The sequence below is a fragment of the Aspergillus oryzae genome, chromosome 2 (genome assembly GCF_000184455.2).
Source record: "Aspergillus oryzae RIB40 DNA, chromosome 2".
In the NCBI taxonomy this organism is placed as follows: Eukaryota; Fungi; Ascomycota; class Eurotiomycetes; order Eurotiales; family Aspergillaceae; genus Aspergillus; species Aspergillus oryzae.
Genome location: NC_036436.1, coordinates 3987711 through 4007455, shown reverse-complemented (window position 1 = coordinate 4007455; position 19745 = coordinate 3987711). Strand labels below are relative to the sequence as shown.

The following is a 19745-nucleotide window of genomic DNA, read 5'->3' as shown; positions in this document are numbered from 1 at the left end:
GTCATTCCGGGTCTTCAAGTCGCTTCTTTTTGAGACTTTTAGAAGTTGCCGACTGTTTCCTTCGCCTTGCCCTTGGCCTCGCCTAGAGTTTCTTTGGCCTTGCCCTTTGCTGAGCCCAGGGTCTCCTCGGTCTTGCCCTTTGCAGATCCCAATGTTTCTTCAGCCTTGCTCTTGCCCTGACCAGCGAGCTCCGCTGCATCTCCCTTTAATTCTCCGGTGTTCTTGTTGGCGGTGCCTCTGATTGCTTCGGCTACTTGCTCTATACCGGAATCCAAAGTCAGAACCAAGCTACATAAGGCCAGATGGAAGAAGTTATAATTGGTACATACCGCCCTTCTCGATTCCCTTGACTGCCGCACCGGAGAGAACGTCGTCCGTCTTCTTCAGGGTATCCTTGGCTGCTTCCACGGGGCCCTTTTGCTTTGCTGCCGTGACAGAGATAGAGCGGGCGCCTCCTACAAACAGTGAAGGAGTAGCTGTGGAACGGACGATGGAGTTCAAGGAGCCCGCACGGGGAGCAACACGTGTGATGAAAGACATGGTGGTTCAATGGGTGGATATAGGAGTTCAACTGTAAGATAAAAGTAATGTGGTATATGGCAAGTCTTGGTATCTAGAAATTGATCAATGGAATTTAAGAATATGTTTCGAGGTCACTGTTGCCTCCTCCTTATATACCTTATACTCAATACTTTTCTCATTCCAACAATGTTGAGCGTCATCGGCGACGTCATAAGTCACTGACGTCGTTAAACGGTCAGTGACTTGCCCAATACGGCTAGTGGGTCACGGGTGATTGGCGGCCAAACAAGTATGGAACATGTACTGAGTAAGAGGTATCCTGTAGTAACTGCGTGGTCTACCTACTAGTTATGTCTAGTAATTAGTTGGCCTGTAGGTAATTACCTGGATACTGTGTAAAACCCGAGAAGCTCGTGATGTTCTCGGAAAGGCAAGTGGTTGGCCTAAGGCACCCGTACATACATGCAAACCCTAACTTCAAATCTTCAGCCTGTACTTGAGGCCTCTAGAATGGCTTTTTATGGCTAACACAGCAATCAAAAAAGTCCATTTGACTAAAATTACTATTTAAAGTTTCGCATTCGACTCTAAACGAATTGAACCGACCGTTCAGCCAAACGAATCCTTCCCACTCCGAACGAGTCTAGCCCGGCAGTAGAATATTCCACCAAGGCCCACCAAATAGACTACAGTGTATAGGAATACCAGCTATCCTGAAGACTGGCAGATATTTGCTAGACACTCACCAATCGGAACCGTCTGGAACAAAAGCTTGGAGGGCTTATGGTTCTGCCTAAGCGCGGCGTCTCACCTGGTTAAGTAACAGATTGACTGCTGCGCCTTGTCGGAGACCCAACTGCATCGTATTTCCAGTCATCGGCCTCCAATCAGTCCAATCACGTCCTTCCATAGCCCGAGGATGCTGGACTTCAGCCACTTCAGCTTCGATGGATATATATCTTGCAACCATGTAACATTTTAATCCTTAGTAGCCCAGAACACTAAGATAGGAGGAGAGGTCCACTACTACATATATAAATCACATCCTCATCCTTTCGTCCACCAGAGTTGTAGTCAAAGCACATCCAAGTGACCATCCCAACCCTAACAGACACAAGAATGGATCAACCAGTCCAACTCCTCTCCTACCAACGCCTCAAATCAAAGAGTACCTTCATTATCTCCCTGCAACACGGAAACGGCACCGCAACTCCCATCTACGAAGTCGCATGTTTATCCTCGAAACCGAACCTCTCCATCTCCCGCCTGCAGCCTGCATACCAGCAGCAACCACCACCACCGCCTCAATATGGCTATCCACCAGCACCAAACCCATACTACCAGCAACCATACCCTCCTCCAAACCCATTTCCACCCCAGCAATACCCGATGCACCCCCAATATCCAATAAACAACCCACCACCCACCAAAACAACCATAGGAACCGTTTCCCTCTCCTCCATGTCCTCCAAAATCACCATCTCAATTCACAACATCCCCGAACTCAAAATGAAGCGTCCGGACTTCCTCGCCTCCGGGCACCAATTCACCCATCCCCGCTACGGCACCCTCGAATGGAAAGAAAGCGATCTCCTTGAGAAACGCTTTAAGCTTGTCGACTCGAACAAGACCGTGCTGGCCCGGTTCGATAAGTGGAAGTTACCGGACCACCAGCGGCAGGAATCGAAATCGTCCATGTGGGGTGGTTCCTCGTCATCGACGAAGAAGAAGAAGAAGGCGTGGGCATTCCAAATCTTTGTAAATGCGGATCCGGAGCTGTTGGATTGGATTGTGGTTAGTGGATTGGGGGTTGTTGAGTATCGGATCACTTCGGATAAGGAGTGGGAGGAGGAGCTTTTGGGAAATGAGGATGGTTGGTCGGCTTTGTTGGGGTAGTTTTTGTCTCTTGTCTACCTTGCTTATACATTTTGTACCTGGAATCATTTGTGCTGGCATACTTTTTCTTGGATGGTGACAGACTTATTGTAAGGATGAACTTTTGTATGTACGGGATTACTGGCTGTTCGCTATGAGAACTTGTTCTCTGAAGATCCTCAAGTGATCTGAGTTATTTCCCATCATAGGAACTTCACTTGCTCGAGTTTCTTGTCAAATGGCTCTCAAGCTTCGTGCTGGGTACAGGAACATGCATTGTCATTCCTTATGGCAGCTAAAGCAAGTCTCAGAAATTGCATATGAGGGAACCGGTGGTACTTACTACACCTGCAGCATCATCCGGGGACTCTACAATACAGAAACAGGGCATTTGACCAGGGTTAGTTGTCGTTCCATGGAGAAATTGAATGCAGGAAGGAAAACAAATCAAGGCTTAAAATCTAGCCAGGGGTCATTGTATAGTTCCCTAGCCGTTGCCCGATCTGCTGGCTCCCAGCGCAGCATCTTGCCCACAAATTCAAGGAAAAGCCGTTTGTCTTCCCCGTGGACAAATGGTGTAAGGTTTGAAAGATTATATTCCTCAGATGGAACGATATCTGGAAATTTGAACTCTCCTAAATCAACACTTAGTCATCGCCCGAGATATTGAAGTGGCAGACATTATACCATGGCCGGAGAAGAGTTCGGAGCATATGTCTTGGTCAGCCCTTTCCAGTAACTGCAGTGGAGGCGGACCAAGTAGCCGTATCATCTGGGCTATGTGTTTAACTCGCGAATACCTGCCGCTCCTGGAGTCTAGTCCATCAGAAAAAATATCATCTGCAAGAAGCTCCCATAGCTTTATAGGAGCAAGGTATCAGTGACTTGTGCAAGTATCTTCTTAAGGGCCATACCATGGTGCCCAAGTTCCATATATCTGCACTATATGTCCATGTTGCCTTTAAAAGTACCTCTGGTGCACAAAAAGGCTGGGGTTGAATATCATGGTTATGAGGCTTGAAAGATGTCGCCAAAAACAGCCGCACTGAAGTCGCTAATTTGAACCCGGCCCATCCCTTTCCTCAAAGGCCCGAAATCCGGACGAAACTGAAATACAGGATGACTATCATTGTCCCGAAACGGAGCAGGATTGCTTTCTTGTTGGCGGGCATAATTCTCAAGAACATCAGAGTCTTCGAATCCCAAAAGAAATTTATCTGCCTTGAGATCTTCGCTATCATTAGAGAGAGGATGACCGGATAGGGAACAACTTAGAAGGAACCTACCTGTATGTATAATATGACACTCGGAATGGAGGAAATCGAGACCCTGGAGCAATAATCTTAAAAACGGCTTTAGGACAGCGGGAGGCACACCGTTGCTCCCAAGGTGTTTCCCCAAAAGCCAGAGTGGTTCCCTTAATGGTTCAAATACCAAGCATAAGTGCTCCCCCAGCGCGCCTCAGATGTTAAAGGACTCTTGAACAAGCCGAACGTATGCCCGACCCTTATGATTAGATCGCAGCTGAGAGATATATCGTGACATTTCTACTTCTTCCTTGGCAGATCGTTGTTCTTCTTTGCCACAGTTTGTAATTTTTAACGTCACATATCGGCTTGACTGCCACACCCAACTTTACAGTATTGGTAAAAAAAACCGGCATAGAGGGATGGGCGAACTGACCGAGTTGTGTCTTTTGCTAGCTAGACGGTCGAATTTGCACCCCAGCCGAGCTTTGAAATGATGCGGTATCGCCTGGCTATAGTCTCCCCAACAGAAGCAGGATAATATTTCTTAGGATCATAATCCGGACTTTGGTTCTCTTCTCGCATGAAGGAAGACATGGCTCGAGAAACCAACCTGGAACTAGGAACGGATGGAAGAACTCGCGCTAGTTTCGCAGGAGGTCGATGGTAAGCGAATATTTCGAATTTGGCAACAACAGACGGGTTGTACTTATGTTTATGTTGACAGACCCTCCGTTCAAACAGTCGGAGAAGGTGCTATTATTCTCCGAGAACCCGGTCCCATGCCCTCTCTTCGAGCGAACAGTTCGCAGCATCGAGGGCTCTCAGAGAAGTTATACATGCTCAGAGAGTATGGGTGGTAATCTTCAGCGACCTTCTACGCAATATAGGTGTTCTCGAACGGTCAGCATCACTTTTCAAGCAAATGCGCTGGTGATGTTTGTCGCATCTCAAAAGACTACTCTGTCGATGGAACCCTGTACACAGCATATGTTATGGTCAAGGGTATCTATAGCTCAGGCCACTAATTTGGGGAGCACGTAGAGAGAGATTCATCATTGGATGTAGCTTTGTTGGACTAGGGCAACCGGTTGTCTACTGACATGACACTAGGGCAGTTAGCTTCCGGTGCCCTATCTTGACGCGGTAAGCAGAGGAGCAGATCCTAATCATAGGATACAAATTAGTCCTCATCGCTAATGTAGGGTGACAGGGCTAGACTTTAGGAAATAAACATTTCGTTGGCGACCAGGAAGAACAAGAGAAATTAAGAAACACGAAACAGCTGACCTCAGTCAGCATTGGTAAGACCGATACTCCACGGACCTTAACGACACACTCCCGAAACCAGTCGATCTCGATAGGTTCCCGGTGATACGAGCTTGGGCCCAGGCCCACTAAAAGAACCCTTGTTGTCTTACCAAAAGAGGCCCTGGACCTTCTAAAACACACTAACTCTACTGGAACCAATGGACTTCAGCCCTGGAACGCCGACTTTCTTTGGTCGGTGGGCCAGCTCGCCCCCTCTGGCAGATCTATTTATTGCCAGTCGTTTAGCCGCATAGGTTCATTGACATTGTGACCCGGTTCATTATCCGGTCCGATCTAATTAGATATATAATCATGAATCCCCGAAGAACATAATCTAATCTCTTCACCCCCAACCATGGCCTCCTCTCGACCACAAGGTCGGCGGCGAACGACGCTCCTCGCCCTGGGTCTGGTGGCCATCTTCATCTGGCTCGTCTCCCATTATGGGTCACATTCAGGAGAACACAATCATGTCAGCTCAGCCGCCCACGGCGAGTTCTGGCGCCAGTTCCAACCCCTGTTAATACAATGGAGACCAAACTGCGACCCCCCAGAACGACTCGGCAAGGCAGAATCAGTTGGCTTCGACCCCAAAACCACCGAACAACCACCCAACCTCACATCAATGCCAGACGAAGACGTCCTGAAAATGAAACACGCACACAGCAAGTTCGTACACGCCATCGCCAAGGAACCCCCAGCACTGGCCTACGAACCCGGCACGCGGGGAATAGTCTCAACCGCGGGCGGCTCGTATCTACCCGTGCTAGTAATCTCGTTACGAATGCTGCGGCAGACAGGTTCCAATCTACCCATGGAAGTATTCCTCGCCGACTGGGAGGAGTACGACGGCTTCATCTGCCAGGTAGTGCTACCGTCCCTGAACGCCAAATGCGTCCTGCTCTCCGAGATCCTGGATACGGTGCCGGACAGCAAGACCAAGATCGAGAAGTACCAGTACAAGCCGTTCGCTATGCTCTTCTCCTCCTTTGAGGAGATCCTCTTCCTCGACGCGGATGCCTTCCCGCTCCAGAAGCCCGAGCTGGCGTTCACCAGCGAGCCCTTCAAATCCAAGGGTCTGATCACCTGGCCAGATTTCTGGGGACCCACTGCCTCACCTCTGTTCTATACGATCTCGTCGCAGGAGAGACCCGCGCCGAATATCCGGCAATCGACGGAGTCGGGCGAGGTGTTTATATCCAAGCGCTCGCATCTCAGGACCCTACTTCTTGTTGCCTACTATAACTACTGGGGGCCCGGGTATTACTACCCGCTCCTCTCGCAGGGCGCAGCAGGCGAAGGCGACAAGGAGACCTTCATCGCGGCCGCGATGGTCTTCAACGAACCTTTTTACCAGGTCAGTGAGCCCATCCGCGCGCTGGGCCGTCACACGAACGATGGATTCGCCGGCTCGACCATGGTTCAGTATAGCCCGATGGAGGACTACGCCTTGACCAAGAAGGGCGAGTGGCGGATCAAGGGGGCCAGCGTTCCGGCGCCGAAACCGTTCTTCGTGCATATCAACTTCCCCAAGTTCAATCCCGCGACGGTGTTCTCGGATAACGGACCCGTGGTGAAGGAGGATGGCAGCTATACGTTGGCGTGGACGGCTCCGGACGATGTGATTGAGTCGTTTGAGCCGGATCTGCAGCGTCAGTTGTGGAAGGAGATTCGGTGGACGGCGTGTGCGCTTGAGGGCAAGAGTATTAGTTGGAAGGGACAGACGGGGATCTGTGAGAAGGTCGAGGATTATTGGAATACTATCTTTCGTTAATTTGGGGGTGTTGGTTTGATCTCTGGGACTGTGGAGCTTCTGTGAAGCGAAATTGTACAAAATGGACGATTCTTTGGCCCTGTTTGGGCGTGCTTGTGCTGCGCGCAAGAGAAGTAATTACATCCCGCTTATGATGTGCCCTCTCTTGGGCTAGATGATGATTTTCTATTCCATATGTACCTATATCCCTGATTATATACAAGAAATTGAAAGGTTTGCACGACTATATCATATGAAAATATGCAATGTTCCATTAATTAGTCCTATAATGATGCTTAGGATATGCGATACCAGGACAATCCAGCCTTCTAGACAAAACCAAAAACTACAATTAATGCATATGCAACCGTGATCATCACTCGTTATCCATGAACGCCGTCTCATCGTAGTCAATGCAACTCGTCTAAACAATAATGATTCCCATGTTCTGTCCAAACTCCGGGTTGTAGCCGCCCAATTATCACTCGGGTATATATGTCTCTTGGTCTTTCCGTTCCGATCTTTTTTCTCTGTTGTTGTTTGGTTCATCTGAGAGAATGCTTCCTGAGCATCTGATATGTGTGCCCCACATTCTGCGAAGTCACCAGTTTACCCCTAACCCGTCAGATCCAGGCCGAGGAGGAGAGCTGCCACTCCGGGCACGCATACCATGCAGCTCTTGTGGCCGGAGACCGAGCTCATGGTGAACCAGGGGCCCTGACCGGTTTGCGTGATAGAGACTGTAAGGTACAGCGTGCTGCACCGTCTGAGTCCCGTATACTCCGTATTCCTCAAGCCTTTGGCGAGCATCGCGCACGTCTACTCGATGGGCGCCAAAGTGCAGGGTTGGCGGTGGTTCAGGGTCCCAAGCGGTACCTGCACCAAGACGTTCGTCCAACCGGGGATTCGGTCTCAGGTTTGCTTGAGTCGGTGGGGCACAGGTAATAATATCTGCTTGAAGTGCACTCGCAATTCCTTGGGTATGAGCATCTCGTATCCAACTTCCAGCATTGGCTAGCGTTTGTTGCTGAGGCAGGATATGAGACATACCGGGTGGTATTGCAGTTTGCGCATTCGAAGGCATTGGAGAGAGTCTGGGCGGATAACGAACTGGCTCGGTAGCCCAAGACTGATGGGACTGCGCTGATCCACCTCGAGACATTGGTTCAGGTGCCGGATCGGATGCGTATCCAGTAGGTGCCTCCGCAGCCACAGAAGGTGGTGGAGATGCGCCGGGCATGATGGCAGACGGATGCGTTATTGGATTAAAGCTGGCCAGCGGCTGACTGACAGTTGCCGCTTGAGTCGTAGCGCTCACTCGACGAGAATAACTGACCTCAATATTATTGTCGTACGGAAGAGGAGGCAGGTAGGTCAGAACCGAAGGGGTACTTGCGGACATGTCGACAGCGCCCATTGCCCTTACCGTAGACAGGTGCCGAGAACGGTACCGAGAATCATGAGGTGTCCTCAGGTCTAAGGCGTTTAATTGATGGGTGAGATACGCTTGGTCTGGCTCACTGTATGTTGATCGACTCATTGGGTCTGATTTGAGATCAGGAGGTAATGGTAACAGCGGCGCGTTGCCCAATCGGCTGTGAAGGGAGCCACCGGAGGATTTGCTTTTCAGTCTTAGGAGTTTGGGACGTGTCTGTCCACCGGGCGTCGATGATGACCGCTGTTTCGATGAGGCGGCAGCGTCCTGGGTGCGCCTAGCAGCCACTGTAGCATACGTTGGTACGTTTTCCTTATGCAACATAAGCCTGTCATTCACTGCTTTCCCGAAAGCTGATGGTGGGCTTGCGTTATGAACGGCCGTTAGGGCCTCGGAAGCAGAAATGATGGAGCTGCTTCGACTTCCTTTCTCCAGGATACTGCTCGATGCGCTTCTTCCTTCGACTGGGAATATCCTCAGAATAGGAGCTGCTGGCTTTATACCCCAGGCGCTGCGTGGGAACTTTGGTCTCTGCTTCGGACGCCTATCCCTACTTGCTTTGAGTCTGGGAGACTTCTCTACTACCTGCCATTCTTGATCATATGTAGTATGTGCAGCACTGGAAGATCGTGAAGACTTTGGTCTCTCCGTTGCCTGACTAACCTGCGACAGTGCCGGGGACGTTCGATGGATAGCTTGTAACCCTTCGCCGTCGCTTTCGTACCCTTTCTCATCATCTCTCTTGGACCATCGGAAGATGTGAGGGAGAAACGGCTTCAAGTTGAAATGGGGCGGCGACATTGGCATCTCTTCCGGTGATTCAGCCTTCCGCTCTACCATATCACTGAATTCCCATGTTAAGGTTCGCGACGGCCCTTCATCTGTTGCAGACTCGGGCGCAGACGACGAAGAACTGCTCGACCGATCAAAGACAGATCGCTGTTTGCGAACGCTTTCCTGTGATGAACTTGGCGAGATTTTCTCTAATTCATTACTGATACTCCTCATGACTTGCCCGAGGTCATGCCGAACTTCTCGAAGTGTCTTTGGCTCCTTTGAGGATTTCTTGGGAAAGTTATCCAGCAACTTTGACGCGTGCATTTCATATTCACGATAATCTTTCACTAAGCCATAGTCATCAAGGCGGTCCATCCGCTTCTTTGCGTGCTCATAGGACATGCAGAAGACGCGGGTGGCAACTACCAGCCAGGAATCATAAAAGCCAGCGTCCGAATTGGTTGCATTTGTAGAAAAGGATTTTCTTCGTTCCTCGTCCATGATCTTAAGCTCATCTCGACAGAAGCCTTGTACAACGCTATGGATTTTGATCAGGTCAATAGAGCCGGAACTCTGATAGACAGAAAAGGATGCATCTTGGCTACTTTCTGTTTGCGATTCCGATAGATCGGGGGCAACTGCCGCTATGTCTAAGATCTCATCCTTTTCAGATCTCGGTGATAGCGCTTTTGGATGGAGCGCATAAGCATCCGTGTGTCTTTCTATGAGTCCGTATCGGATAAGGATCCCCAATGTTGTGTCAATATCCCCTTGCTCACCAGGTCTACTACTGGTTAGGATGTCGACGTGCCACGTCTCCAGGGCAGCCTTCCCCAGGTTAATCAAGCCAACCGGGACATGATGACCGAAAAATGACAAAATGTTAATCAAGTTCAACGCTTCGAAGTGCCCAATTCGATACAAGTCATGCATAATGCTCAAAAATGGCTCTGCAAGTTTCTCGTCCGTCAAGTGGGAGTTGACGTGGTATTTGTCGATAGATTTAGATGTCGCACTGAGACGGTGACTGATTGCATGAATAGCCAGAGGGAGACATTCGTAGTGAGTTACCAGTTCAGTAGCTTTGCGGATTTGGCTCGGGGTTGGCTTTCTGATACCGAGGTCTTTGAAGAGAAGCTTGCATGCATCTTCAACCTGGAGGGGTTTAATCTGCAGGCAGTATGGCTCATATAAGCGTTGCTTCTTCCGCAACGTCTTATCCACAGATGTGTAGATAATACTACAATTTTTGTTGAAGGGAAGGAATTGTCGGAAATTGTTGAGGTCGTCGTCATGATCGAACGAGATGCCATCAAAAATTAGGAGCCATTCTTCACGGACTTGTAGCCAGTTTCGAACGGCCTCTACATACTTCTGAGGCTGTTGCAAGTCCTGAGCTTCTGTCAGCATAGCCGCTTGTGCAATATCCCAGAAACACTTGGCGGTTGATTCGCGCGTTTTCGCATCGACCCAGAAGACGCCACCAGGATATTTTTTACGTTGGCTCCAGATATATTGGCGTGCGAGGTGTGACTTTCCTGAACCAGGAACTCCGCAGACAAGAACGGCCATGAGGCGCTCTGCTCTGTTCTTTGCCTTGTACAGCCTAGAATGAAGTATTTCAAGCTCTTTCTGCATTCCAAAAAAGGATGCGTTTGGATGAAACCCTGGCGGCACCACAAATAGCTCCCTTTTGGGTACTGTAAGTGTTACACTTCCAGCCATGTCGGATACAGGGGATTGTCTTCCGCTGTTCGGAGGCAGGCTGATCAGAGGAGGAACGGTGTTACCTAGGAACCAGAAAAGTCAGCATAATCTGACTGTAACTTCGTTGACATGCCTTATATGATAGGACATTATAGTACAGAAACTTATCAAAGATAAAAGCACTTCGCTTAGGGGAGTAAGAGAATAATAAGAAAGAAGGAAGACAAATAAATGCATGACATCAAAGTAAAACCAATGGAACCTCTCAAGACATTTCCTTTTCTTTTTCCTTTTTTTTTTTCCCGTTTTTTGTCCATCACTTTCATGCATTTTCGTCACGCACGCAGAGATGATAGTGGGACTTAGATGTGCTTACTAGCATATAAATGCTCCGGGGGCTCCTCGACCTCATATTCCCTCATAGTAACAGAAGAAGTAGCGGAAGTATTTGCAGGAAGAAATTGTGTCCTACCAATTTTGCGGAGATCCGGCTCGCTCCCCTCCATTTGCGAAGTACTGTCTGGCCTCTCTGGTTCCGGTCAGCTTTGTGACTACTAGAAAGCTGCGGCTACACCGCCGTCTAATGTTAGGTATGAATCTGAACATGCTTACCATTCCTAAGAAGATCTTTGAGCTTGTTTTGTGTTGCCGCTCTCCGGGTCTGTTCCTCCTCGGCCCATCGGTCCAAGATAGTAGCTGGAGCATCACGGGAGTATCGTAGGAGAGCTTCGGCAACTGCCTCATATCCAGGCGCGTTATCGTCCTCGAACTTACACATATGCCGATGGTCTGCTTCAATGCCCATGCGCTCTACACCTTCCGCATATGGCGCGGCCGAGCTTTCGTCCACTATCAACTCACGAGTCCCCTTAACATCAGTTGAAAGGGTCTCATGGAAGAAGTAGATATGATATCTGCTCATCATATCTGCAAATAGACTGTTAATATTCTGCAGTGTTTCATTGTTCGTTCTCAAAGCTTTGACAAGCTGGGAGGACGATTCCATGTACTTCTTGGGCAGAACTGCACTGCAGATGTTCTGCAGTAATAGGCCCCATTTCGCGATATCAGAGCCGTTGTGAGGCGTTCCGAGGAAGAGGATTCCATAGGTGGAGACATAGATCGAGCGCAGGTGCTGGATTTTCGCATCCGAAACGTTTTTGCAGTAAATCAGAGCACGTTTGACCACCAAGCCACCTAGTGAGTGACAGACAAAGATTATAGGGCGGTCTGAACAGCTTCGAAGCTAGATTCAGGGGAGGAAGTTAGCAACCAATACAATGCAATACTAAAGATGCAATGGATATGATATTCATAATAGACCAGTAGTTGTAAAGTAGAGGTAAAGTGAAACCAAAATAAAGCCGAAGTAAAGCCAAAGTGAAGCTAAAGTAAAGACAAAATAAATGTAAAATAAAGGAAAAGAGATGGTACATTGGATATAACAAGTCGGGTCACTCACATTGCGATTTGCCGCCAGGCCTGAAGCAAGTGTCTCTGCATGATGGTGAATGCGATCCCTTGAAGCGCCATCGGTGAAAGATGCAACATTCGCATTATATCCATATGTCAAGATCCGCACTCGGCTAGACTCTAACACTTCCGGGAGAAGGTCAGCTGGCCAGAAGACGGGTGGATTCCCTTGGGTAGCCCAGGTGTTATAGGGATGGCCGTTCAATCCATGTACAAGAACAATATCAACCAGAGGTTTTTCCTTGGAGCAGTAGACCTGAGTCAAGCCAATTTGCTTGACTCGGGCGGCAAGCTCTGGCATACGAGATGGCAGTCACACCCCCACGAGGGTGTGTCGACACGTTATCGTGGCGAAATGGTGGGTATGAAATAACTGTGATATGAAAGACACAGATCGGCGTACTCGAACAGAATCGGAATTTGACGTGTTTGAGTTTTGACAACGCTTCTAAGGGCAAAGAATCGGAGTAGCGAGTAGTTGAGTGGAAAGTACAGGTCAGGGAGAAAGCCAAAATATTTATACGAGAGGATCGATGATTGGAGGCGGGGTCGGGGGTGTTTGGTTAGGCCCAAGCAGATGACAAAAAGTTCCTGGTGCCTGCGGGTGTGGCAGAGCTGCCAGTGGCCCTGATCTTTTAGTGCCCGTGAGTAATCTATTAGAACCTTTACTAGTTAGTAGTAATGGTCTCTGTTCCCGTGAGCATCGGGCGTCGCTTCATCGGGATGACCACCCGTACAGGTCATGGGGGATGGTGAACAATTTCCTCGATAGGGCCGAGTAATCCCCTCATTACTGATCATTTTTATCCAAATGTTTTTGATACATGACCCTGGGTAATCACAATTATCTGGTCTTTCGGGATCCACAGCCAACTCTTCCGAAGACAAATGAGGGTGATCACTAGATTCCTTAGCTCCAGATGCTACTACAAATAAGTTGTGCAGCCGCAGATCGCGGGGAAGATTAAATAAATTACGGTCCTATCGGCATTTCCTGACCTTTTCCCATCTGCAAGACAAGCCTGCGGGATGTACGGCAGGGTTAAATTACACGGTCCGCTACTCCCTACTCATTGAATTGTCCAATATCGGTGGTACACGTAGCGCGGCGAAATTCTTGTTTGGAACTGTACAGAAGTCAATCTTAATCCCAACATATTCGGGGCAGCCGCCATGTCAGCCTTGCATCTATGAACAGGGGTTTCGACTCAGAACTGCCTCTAATCTTTTGCCCCGATGGTGGCTGTGGATTCCGATATTGATGCAGGTCATTTTCTGGAGCCTCATCCTCCTTTCTATGATTTTTTATTTCTCTCTCTATCTTCTCTTCTCTTCTCTTTTCTTTTCTTTTCCATTTTTTCTCTCTATCTTATTTTTTAATTGCTTTTACCACCCTCCAACTCAGACAACTTCTTGGTGGTTTCTACTTTTAGCATAAGCTTTACAAGAATTGAATCATATTGAGCGACACATAAGCCGATACATGAAGTAGATGGGGCAAAAAGAACAAACATGCCTGTCAACAAGGCTGTGCCCCATTTGTGAGGCGAAAAAATAAAAATAAAAATGTAACATGACAGGCAACACTATAGTATTCCACCTATCAGAAACCAGATTCAAGCGCCCTATAGATCGATTCTCTTTGTTGCCTGGTACGCATGCGGTTTGATCTTCCACACTTTGATACACAAACTAAGTTGTGGAGCTGCGGCCCGTTCAGTGTACCAGGGGAATGGGACTAATTGGGGAACCCTTGTTGTTATTTCCCGTGAAACATGTTGAACCAAGGTTGGGTCAGTGTATTAGTTATTGGTTGTGTACCATGGCTCTTCTGCGGTGATGCTTATTCCAAGGACCTGGGATATTCGGAAGGATATATTGCTATAGAATCTAGATCACCTCTGATTATCCGAAGTATAGGGCGCTTGGATGTCTAGCTGGGAATGTATGAAGCTCACCTACTCTTCCGCCAATCCTACTAGTATACAGTACAGTGCATACATGATATGTGACATCATGTCGAACTGCTTGCTCAGGGACTATGACTCACATTACGTTTGTGGACGATGCGGAAGTTGATTGACTCACAACTCAGTATTGGGTGGAACGGAGATGGGTTCCTCGAACCATCTATAGGTCTTGTTTCAAATGGCTTGTTTGAGAAGGTCCAAGGTTTGCACATACAAACATGAAGTTCGAGGTCATTTTCCATGGATCCCTACCACTAATAGCTGGGATATATACAGGGTTGACACATAGGATTCTTGGAAACCTGTAGGATAGTAGTTCCGACTAGTATGGTTCGTTCAGCATCCGCTTCACAAAAGGCTTCCATCGCTTATGTAGACGACTACGTTAACATATTGGTAGACAAGCATTGGTGTCATAGTAGGCAAAATGTGAATGGACTGGTAGAAAGCATGGAAATCAAGATCTTCATGCGGAGTTGCCCTACCATCCACTGTTTCAGTATCGCCACATACAGGCCACGGAATGCCCACTGTCTCTATGAATCACCGTTTTCAGATCTATGACGAGTACAAATACTTTCCAAGTGCAACAATACAGTATCACTTGACCTCAAGTAACGGGAAACATTTCATTTTTTACATTTGCCACGTGGGCACTTGACAAATTCATCGCCCCCGGAAAGCAGGCTTCCTCTTTTCTGCAAACGCCCGCAAAGCCTCAAAGCGATCTTCCGTCTCAACCACGCCGTCATAAGCCTCATTTTCTGCCACCTCGCCCTTCTGGAAGTCATTCACGGCCTGAAGTGCCTGCTTGATAGCGATGGGTCCACCTTCGCAGATGTCCATGGCCAGTTTGATACTCTCCCGTAGCACTTTCTCACGCGCTGCGCCCTCCTTTTGCTCCTCTTCAGGTAATATTTCGACGAGCCGATCGCAGAGCCCCATAAAGTACGATTCGGGGCCCGACACACGTCGCCCAGTTAGGATGAGGTCTCGGGCGCGGTTCACCCCAACAATACCCGGGAGGCGGTATGTGCCTCCCGCCCCAGGGATAATAGCTAGTCTGGTCTCGGGCAATCCGACAATGCTAGATGAGCCAAACACACGTAGATGCGTACATAAGGCGAGTTCTAGGCCACCTCCCAGCGCCATAGAAGACACAGCAGAGATTGTGGGTACAGGTAGCCCGGCAAGATCACGGAATGTACCGCGCAGCTTGGACAAGAATCCATTGGTCCTGAACAAGTTTGAAAAAAGTATTAGTCGCGAAGAAACGTGCGAGAAACACGGGTGCGAGGCTGGTTGTTAAGGATGAGAACTCACTCCTGCTTGGTCATGTTTACTCGCTCTTTCAGGTCTGCGCCCGCACAAAAGGCCGAATCCACATTGCTGGCAATGACCAAGGCCCGTGTAGGACCGTTGCCTCCCTCCGCGGATATGGACTGGACATGCTTAGACAGACCGTCCAAAAGATTCTTGGAAATTGCGTTTCTGGCTTTGGGTCTGTTCAGCAGCAGGACTCGAATATTCCCGGAGCCCGGCGCAGGGATCTGCTGGGTCTGTATCACGGCATCATCCGCACTGGTGCTAAATCTTGTGACTCTGACGCGAACCGACAAGACCGAGGGCTGTCGCAATGTATGTGAAAGAGGCAGGCGCGGTGGCATCTTCGAGTCGTAAAATTGAGTCTATCCAAGCGATCAAAAAAAGATTCTTACCTCTTTCCAAAGATATAGAGAACTAGCGGAATATCCCAAGAGGAAATGATTTTGGAAAGCGAGAAGGATGAATTGAGGAAGCTCCGAAGTGTGGGGAAGCTGTTGAACAGCTGCAGCGACTGCGGGGAAACCATCCACCGAGAGGCCCCAATTCTTACCGCGGATAAGCGCTACCATTCATTCTCTTAAGTCTTGCCCGATAGCTATGAAGGGGTATCATCCGATGATATTGAAACGCCACACGATCTATAATACGTCTATATACAGCTAATGTACAAAAAGTGTTCGAGGTTCCATCATTGCACCTCATGCTCCTCCCAATGAACAGCGTAATATTCCTGAACTTCCTCGTCGCTAGGCCAGGGGCCCCAAACGTGCGTCGCCGTGACTATGTCATATGCCTCTTGCAGGTTCGGGTCCGAGAATGACATCCTCTCAGAATCACTAGGGGAAACCTCACTTGTATACTCAGATCCCCCTAAGCCACGCGCTTGTGCAGCTGAGGCTGTCCAACGGAGCGATCCCCAGGACTGCCTTTCCCGATATCCCTCGAGAAATAAGCGCATTGCCACTAAAGTGCGCCGCATCATCATATCACCGTTCAAGTACTCATCGGACGCTTCCTTAAGGGGCGTCGCATACTGAGACATCCATCGGAGAAGGCTGAGGAGGCCATCATAATCTTCAGCTAATCCCAATGATCTGACAAATGCGTGAAGGACGGCAGGAGAAGGCACATGAAGTAATGGTGGCAAAATGACTTGGGCGTCAGTGACATTCTCAGAATATGGTTTGCCAGACCCAAACAAGGATGGAGTTCTGAAGTCTGGAAGGACAAGCCGGTCAAACTGGTCTTTGAGGCCCCGGAGACCATACTGGACCATATCCTCGAATCGCGGGCAGGGAAGACCTATGTATGCCAGCTTTCCCTGATGCGCAGCATTACCAACAACCTCCAGGGCTTCTTCCACGGCATCTACATTCTTGATCCCAGAGCTTACCGCTCTTGAAAAACCGCTGCATAGAATCTGGAAGCCCTGCAGGCCGAGTTGAATATCGTGATGCTCCATCCGCCCTGCAATTTCTAGAATCTCGTGCCAAGCTATAACACGCTGGATGTCTCGATCCATCTTGCGAAAACGGCCAGTGACGCGGTCTTTGTTCAAAGCCGATAACACAAAAACCCACGCTTGAGGGGACCGGGGATGCCGTACTCTAAGCAGTTCGATTGCGTGTGCTAACGTCTTCGGGTGCCGATATTCATCTCCATTCCTTAGGTATTCATCCTGGGAGAAAAGGGTGGATGTCTCCCCGTTGGCCATCTGTGAACTGCCCAATATGATCGGAAAAGCGTCTCTGGCATGTCTGGCTGACAGTTCACCGAAGGTCGAGAATTTGCACAAGAAGTATACGAAGGATGAGAAAAGATGAGCAGGAAGTTCGTTTACAACTTTCCGACTTTGTTCGTCATAGATAGATTCATGTGCCCAGACGGTGCACAAAGCTCTGATCTGCTCATTAGACATATCACTGCAGCTAAGGTACTCCAGACCAGATTTGAAGGTCGGTGCATATCGTAGCAGGAGGGAAAGGAACCTTGCCTGCGGCCGGATCCCCTCGGAGAGCATTTGTGTGAGGAGCTCGTCTAACGTAGGTGGCTCTGTATGCACATAAATCAAATCCCGCGCAGACAAAGGCTCTGCGAAGGTTTCCAGAGCATCACCTGGCAAAGCATGACTTGTTTGGTCAAAATTGGCATGTAAAGCCTTTCGTCGATAAATCAATTTCTCAGCCATTGCAGTGTAGATGCTCCCGCGTGGAGGTAAACCTTGATCTCGATATGACAAAAAACAGGCCCAGGCTTCTCGCACAGTCCTTGTAGCCCGGATACGAGCTTCCCAGATAGCGTGATGGTCCGCATTTCCAATACGTCCACGAAGACGCCATGGCTGGCGCGCTAGGGTCCTTGTTTGAATGGTAGGACTCTTATCTGTGTCCCACCCGGCAAGGATACTGGACACTTCCTCCCAGCGACTATGAGCATAACCTGCTTCTTTCATCTGAGACATCACCCGCATAGCACGGCTCCTCAGCCCTTCGATTCCTCTTTGAGAGTCAAGACCTAGCTTTTCTTCCTTCCATGGCGGCCACGATGGAGCCTTTAATTCTGCGGACTGTCGCTCAGCTGAAGTTTTCTTATGAGCTAACTGTACCGCGATGATACCTTGGTACCCTCCTCGCGTGACGGGCAGAACAGGCTGGTTTCTGGCCATTGCTCTGAGAAGCTCAAACTGTGCTTGCTGCTGTATTGAAGCCGAAGTGAAAGGTCCCTGTCTGCAAGGCAATGAGAGTAATCGAAGGAATGTGTTGCATTTCCCAGCCAGCACCTGGATATTTCGCGGTGTCGCTGATGCCACAGTACCAGTCCCCTCTGGTTCTAGAAGAGTAAGGTAAAATGCGAAGGTACGCACGATAGGAAGCTGTGCTTGCGGCCACAGTTGGCGAGCATGATGAAGCAAACGAACGACGAATGTGGCACAGGTATTAGGATCTATTAAGGGCTTTGCGTCGTGCGATAGGCGAAGCTCATCGAAAAGGTTGTAATCTTTCGCCGAACTCAAAGGAGTACCTAGTTTTGGATGTGGTTGACCGCTGATAAGGCGCAGCGAATAAATGAGGAGTAAACGGAAGGACTTAGTATCAAGACCCTGCCGCAACAAGAGAAGGGGTATGAAAGGCGGAATAATTCGAGCAGCAGAGCCTCCCTTTTCCTTTGGATCTGACTGTATTTCTAACGCGAAAACCCGGAGGATGGCCTCGTAGGGGGTGCGGCTCTTGAGGATCCATGCCCATGAAACCACATCTTTGACAGAATACTGCCGCGCTCTTAAATATTTACGGTATTCTTTGTTAAGAAAAACCTTTCGCAGAGCAACATCCAGTTCCATAGAATTTCCTTGGGTTCCCTCTTCACCAACCAGGTCTAGCAAACGATCCACATGGTAAATGTAGTCTGCAGCAATCTCTTGGAGCGAGACTCTGTGCTCAATTTTGAATTTGATCCTCTGTTTCCTGTCTAAAGGAGGCATGAGGCGGTCGTTTGGATTTCTCGAAGTAAAGGTCCAGTTTTGACGCGTTGTGCTATCAGGACAATGCACAACATTTTGCAGGGTATCAATTAAATACTCGGTTGGGGTCGGATTGAAGGAAACAGCAAGCTTTTTTGACTTCCTTCGGGGGTTATGCAATTCATTTTGTGGTTTTTCACGTAAACGGTGGCCATGCGCATCGCAGCTCATCAATGTATTCCTAGTAGGTGGCAATGGCGTTGATTTAGAGGCCTTTTGGGGGAGAGGCTTGGGTTTTGACGGGGTCTGTTCGCGGGGTGATGATTTGGAGCTTTGTTCCCTCTGTTGCTGTTCACGGTCTGGGCCAGGGGGCACATAGGATTGATTTAATTGAGACTGAAGCCGCAACCCACACCAGAATTCACAAGATGCGTGCTGATCATCATCTCCGACCTGGTGTATTTGGTCACGCGTGGGTTCATATCGAGGAGAAACCAAGGTCCCGGCTGAGCTGAGAGACCGTGACAAGGTTCGAGGACCGAGAAACACATTAGCGGACGAACTGGAAAGCGCCGTCAGGTACCCTGGATATGAGAGGCGATTATAATACAGCTCCTTAAAGTTGAAGAAGGAAAACATGTCAATACAGCACTGAAGAGAAATTGGTCCGGGGCTGGTTAATCGGTACCTTCGGCCATACACGGCTACTGAGCAAGTGCGCCGCTCTCAGAGAGGAAACCCTCGAGCGGCTCGTAACATGATTGAAGACCGATGACATCCATAGAGATGACCATGGAGTAACTTCGGCGAGCTCTGATACCGGTTGACGAGAGTCGAGGATGCGTCTTCGCTCAAGTGCAACTTAGCAAGTCAACCCGGAGAAGCAGCC

General features: G+C 49.0%; 8 protein-coding genes across 8 annotated transcripts; 2 read left to right on the top strand and 6 right to left on the bottom strand.

Annotated features, from left to right (window-relative positions):
* Nucleotides 1-38: 38 nt before the first annotated feature.
* On the bottom strand, nt 39-540 carry AO090003000710 (uncharacterized protein; the record flags this gene model as incomplete). The annotated part of the gene is made up of 2 exons (XM_001819805.3): nt 39-259; nt 330-540. 2 exons carry the CDS (start codon nt 538-540, stop codon nt 39-41), a joined length of 432 nt encoding a protein of 143 aa, XP_001819857.1.
* Nucleotides 541-1641: 1101 nt separating this feature from the next.
* On the top strand, nt 1642-2418 carry AO090003000709 (uncharacterized protein; the record flags this gene model as incomplete). The annotated part of the gene is made up of 1 exon (XM_001819804.3): nt 1642-2418. One exon carries the CDS (start codon nt 1642-1644, stop codon nt 2416-2418), a length of 777 nt encoding a protein of 258 aa, XP_001819856.1.
* Nucleotides 2419-5310: 2892 nt separating this feature from the next.
* AO090003000707 (alpha-mannosyltransferase) lies at nt 5311-6729 on the top strand (the record flags this gene model as incomplete). The annotated part of the gene is made up of 1 exon (XM_001819803.3): nt 5311-6729. One exon carries the CDS (start codon nt 5311-5313, stop codon nt 6727-6729), a length of 1419 nt encoding a protein of 472 aa, XP_001819855.1.
* A 594-nt stretch (nt 6730-7323) lies between these two features.
* On the bottom strand, nt 7324-10645 carry AO090003000706 (uncharacterized protein; the record flags this gene model as incomplete). The annotated part of the gene is made up of 2 exons (XM_023235001.1): nt 7324-7448; nt 7759-10645. The coding sequence occupies 2 exons, from the start codon at nt 10643-10645 to the stop codon at nt 7324-7326; spliced, it is 3012 nt and encodes a 1003-aa protein (XP_023090064.1).
* Nucleotides 10646-11095: 450 nt separating this feature from the next.
* Nucleotides 11096-11633, bottom strand: AO090003000705 (uncharacterized protein; the record flags this gene model as incomplete). The annotated part of the gene is made up of 2 exons (XM_023235000.1): nt 11096-11181; nt 11240-11633. 2 exons carry the CDS (start codon nt 11631-11633, stop codon nt 11096-11098), a joined length of 480 nt encoding a protein of 159 aa, XP_023090063.1.
* Nucleotides 11634-11939: 306 nt separating this feature from the next.
* Nucleotides 11940-12401, bottom strand: AO090003000704 (uncharacterized protein; the record flags this gene model as incomplete). The annotated part of the gene is made up of 1 exon (XM_023234999.1): nt 11940-12401. One exon carries the CDS (start codon nt 12399-12401, stop codon nt 11940-11942), a length of 462 nt encoding a protein of 153 aa, XP_023090062.1.
* A 2988-nt stretch (nt 12402-15389) lies between these two features.
* On the bottom strand, nt 15390-15965 carry AO090003000703 (putative mitochondrial methylglutaconyl-CoA hydratase (Auh); the record flags this gene model as incomplete). The annotated part of the gene is made up of 2 exons (XM_023234998.1): nt 15390-15758; nt 15789-15965. The coding sequence occupies 2 exons, from the start codon at nt 15963-15965 to the stop codon at nt 15390-15392; spliced, it is 546 nt and encodes a 181-aa protein (XP_023090061.1).
* Nucleotides 15966-16084: 119 nt separating this feature from the next.
* Nucleotides 16085-19495, bottom strand: AO090003000702 (uncharacterized protein; the record flags this gene model as incomplete). The annotated part of the gene is made up of 1 exon (XM_001819798.1): nt 16085-19495. The coding sequence occupies one exon, from the start codon at nt 19493-19495 to the stop codon at nt 16085-16087; it is 3411 nt and encodes a 1136-aa protein (XP_001819850.1).
* Between the last annotated feature and the right edge of the window lie 250 nt (nt 19496-19745).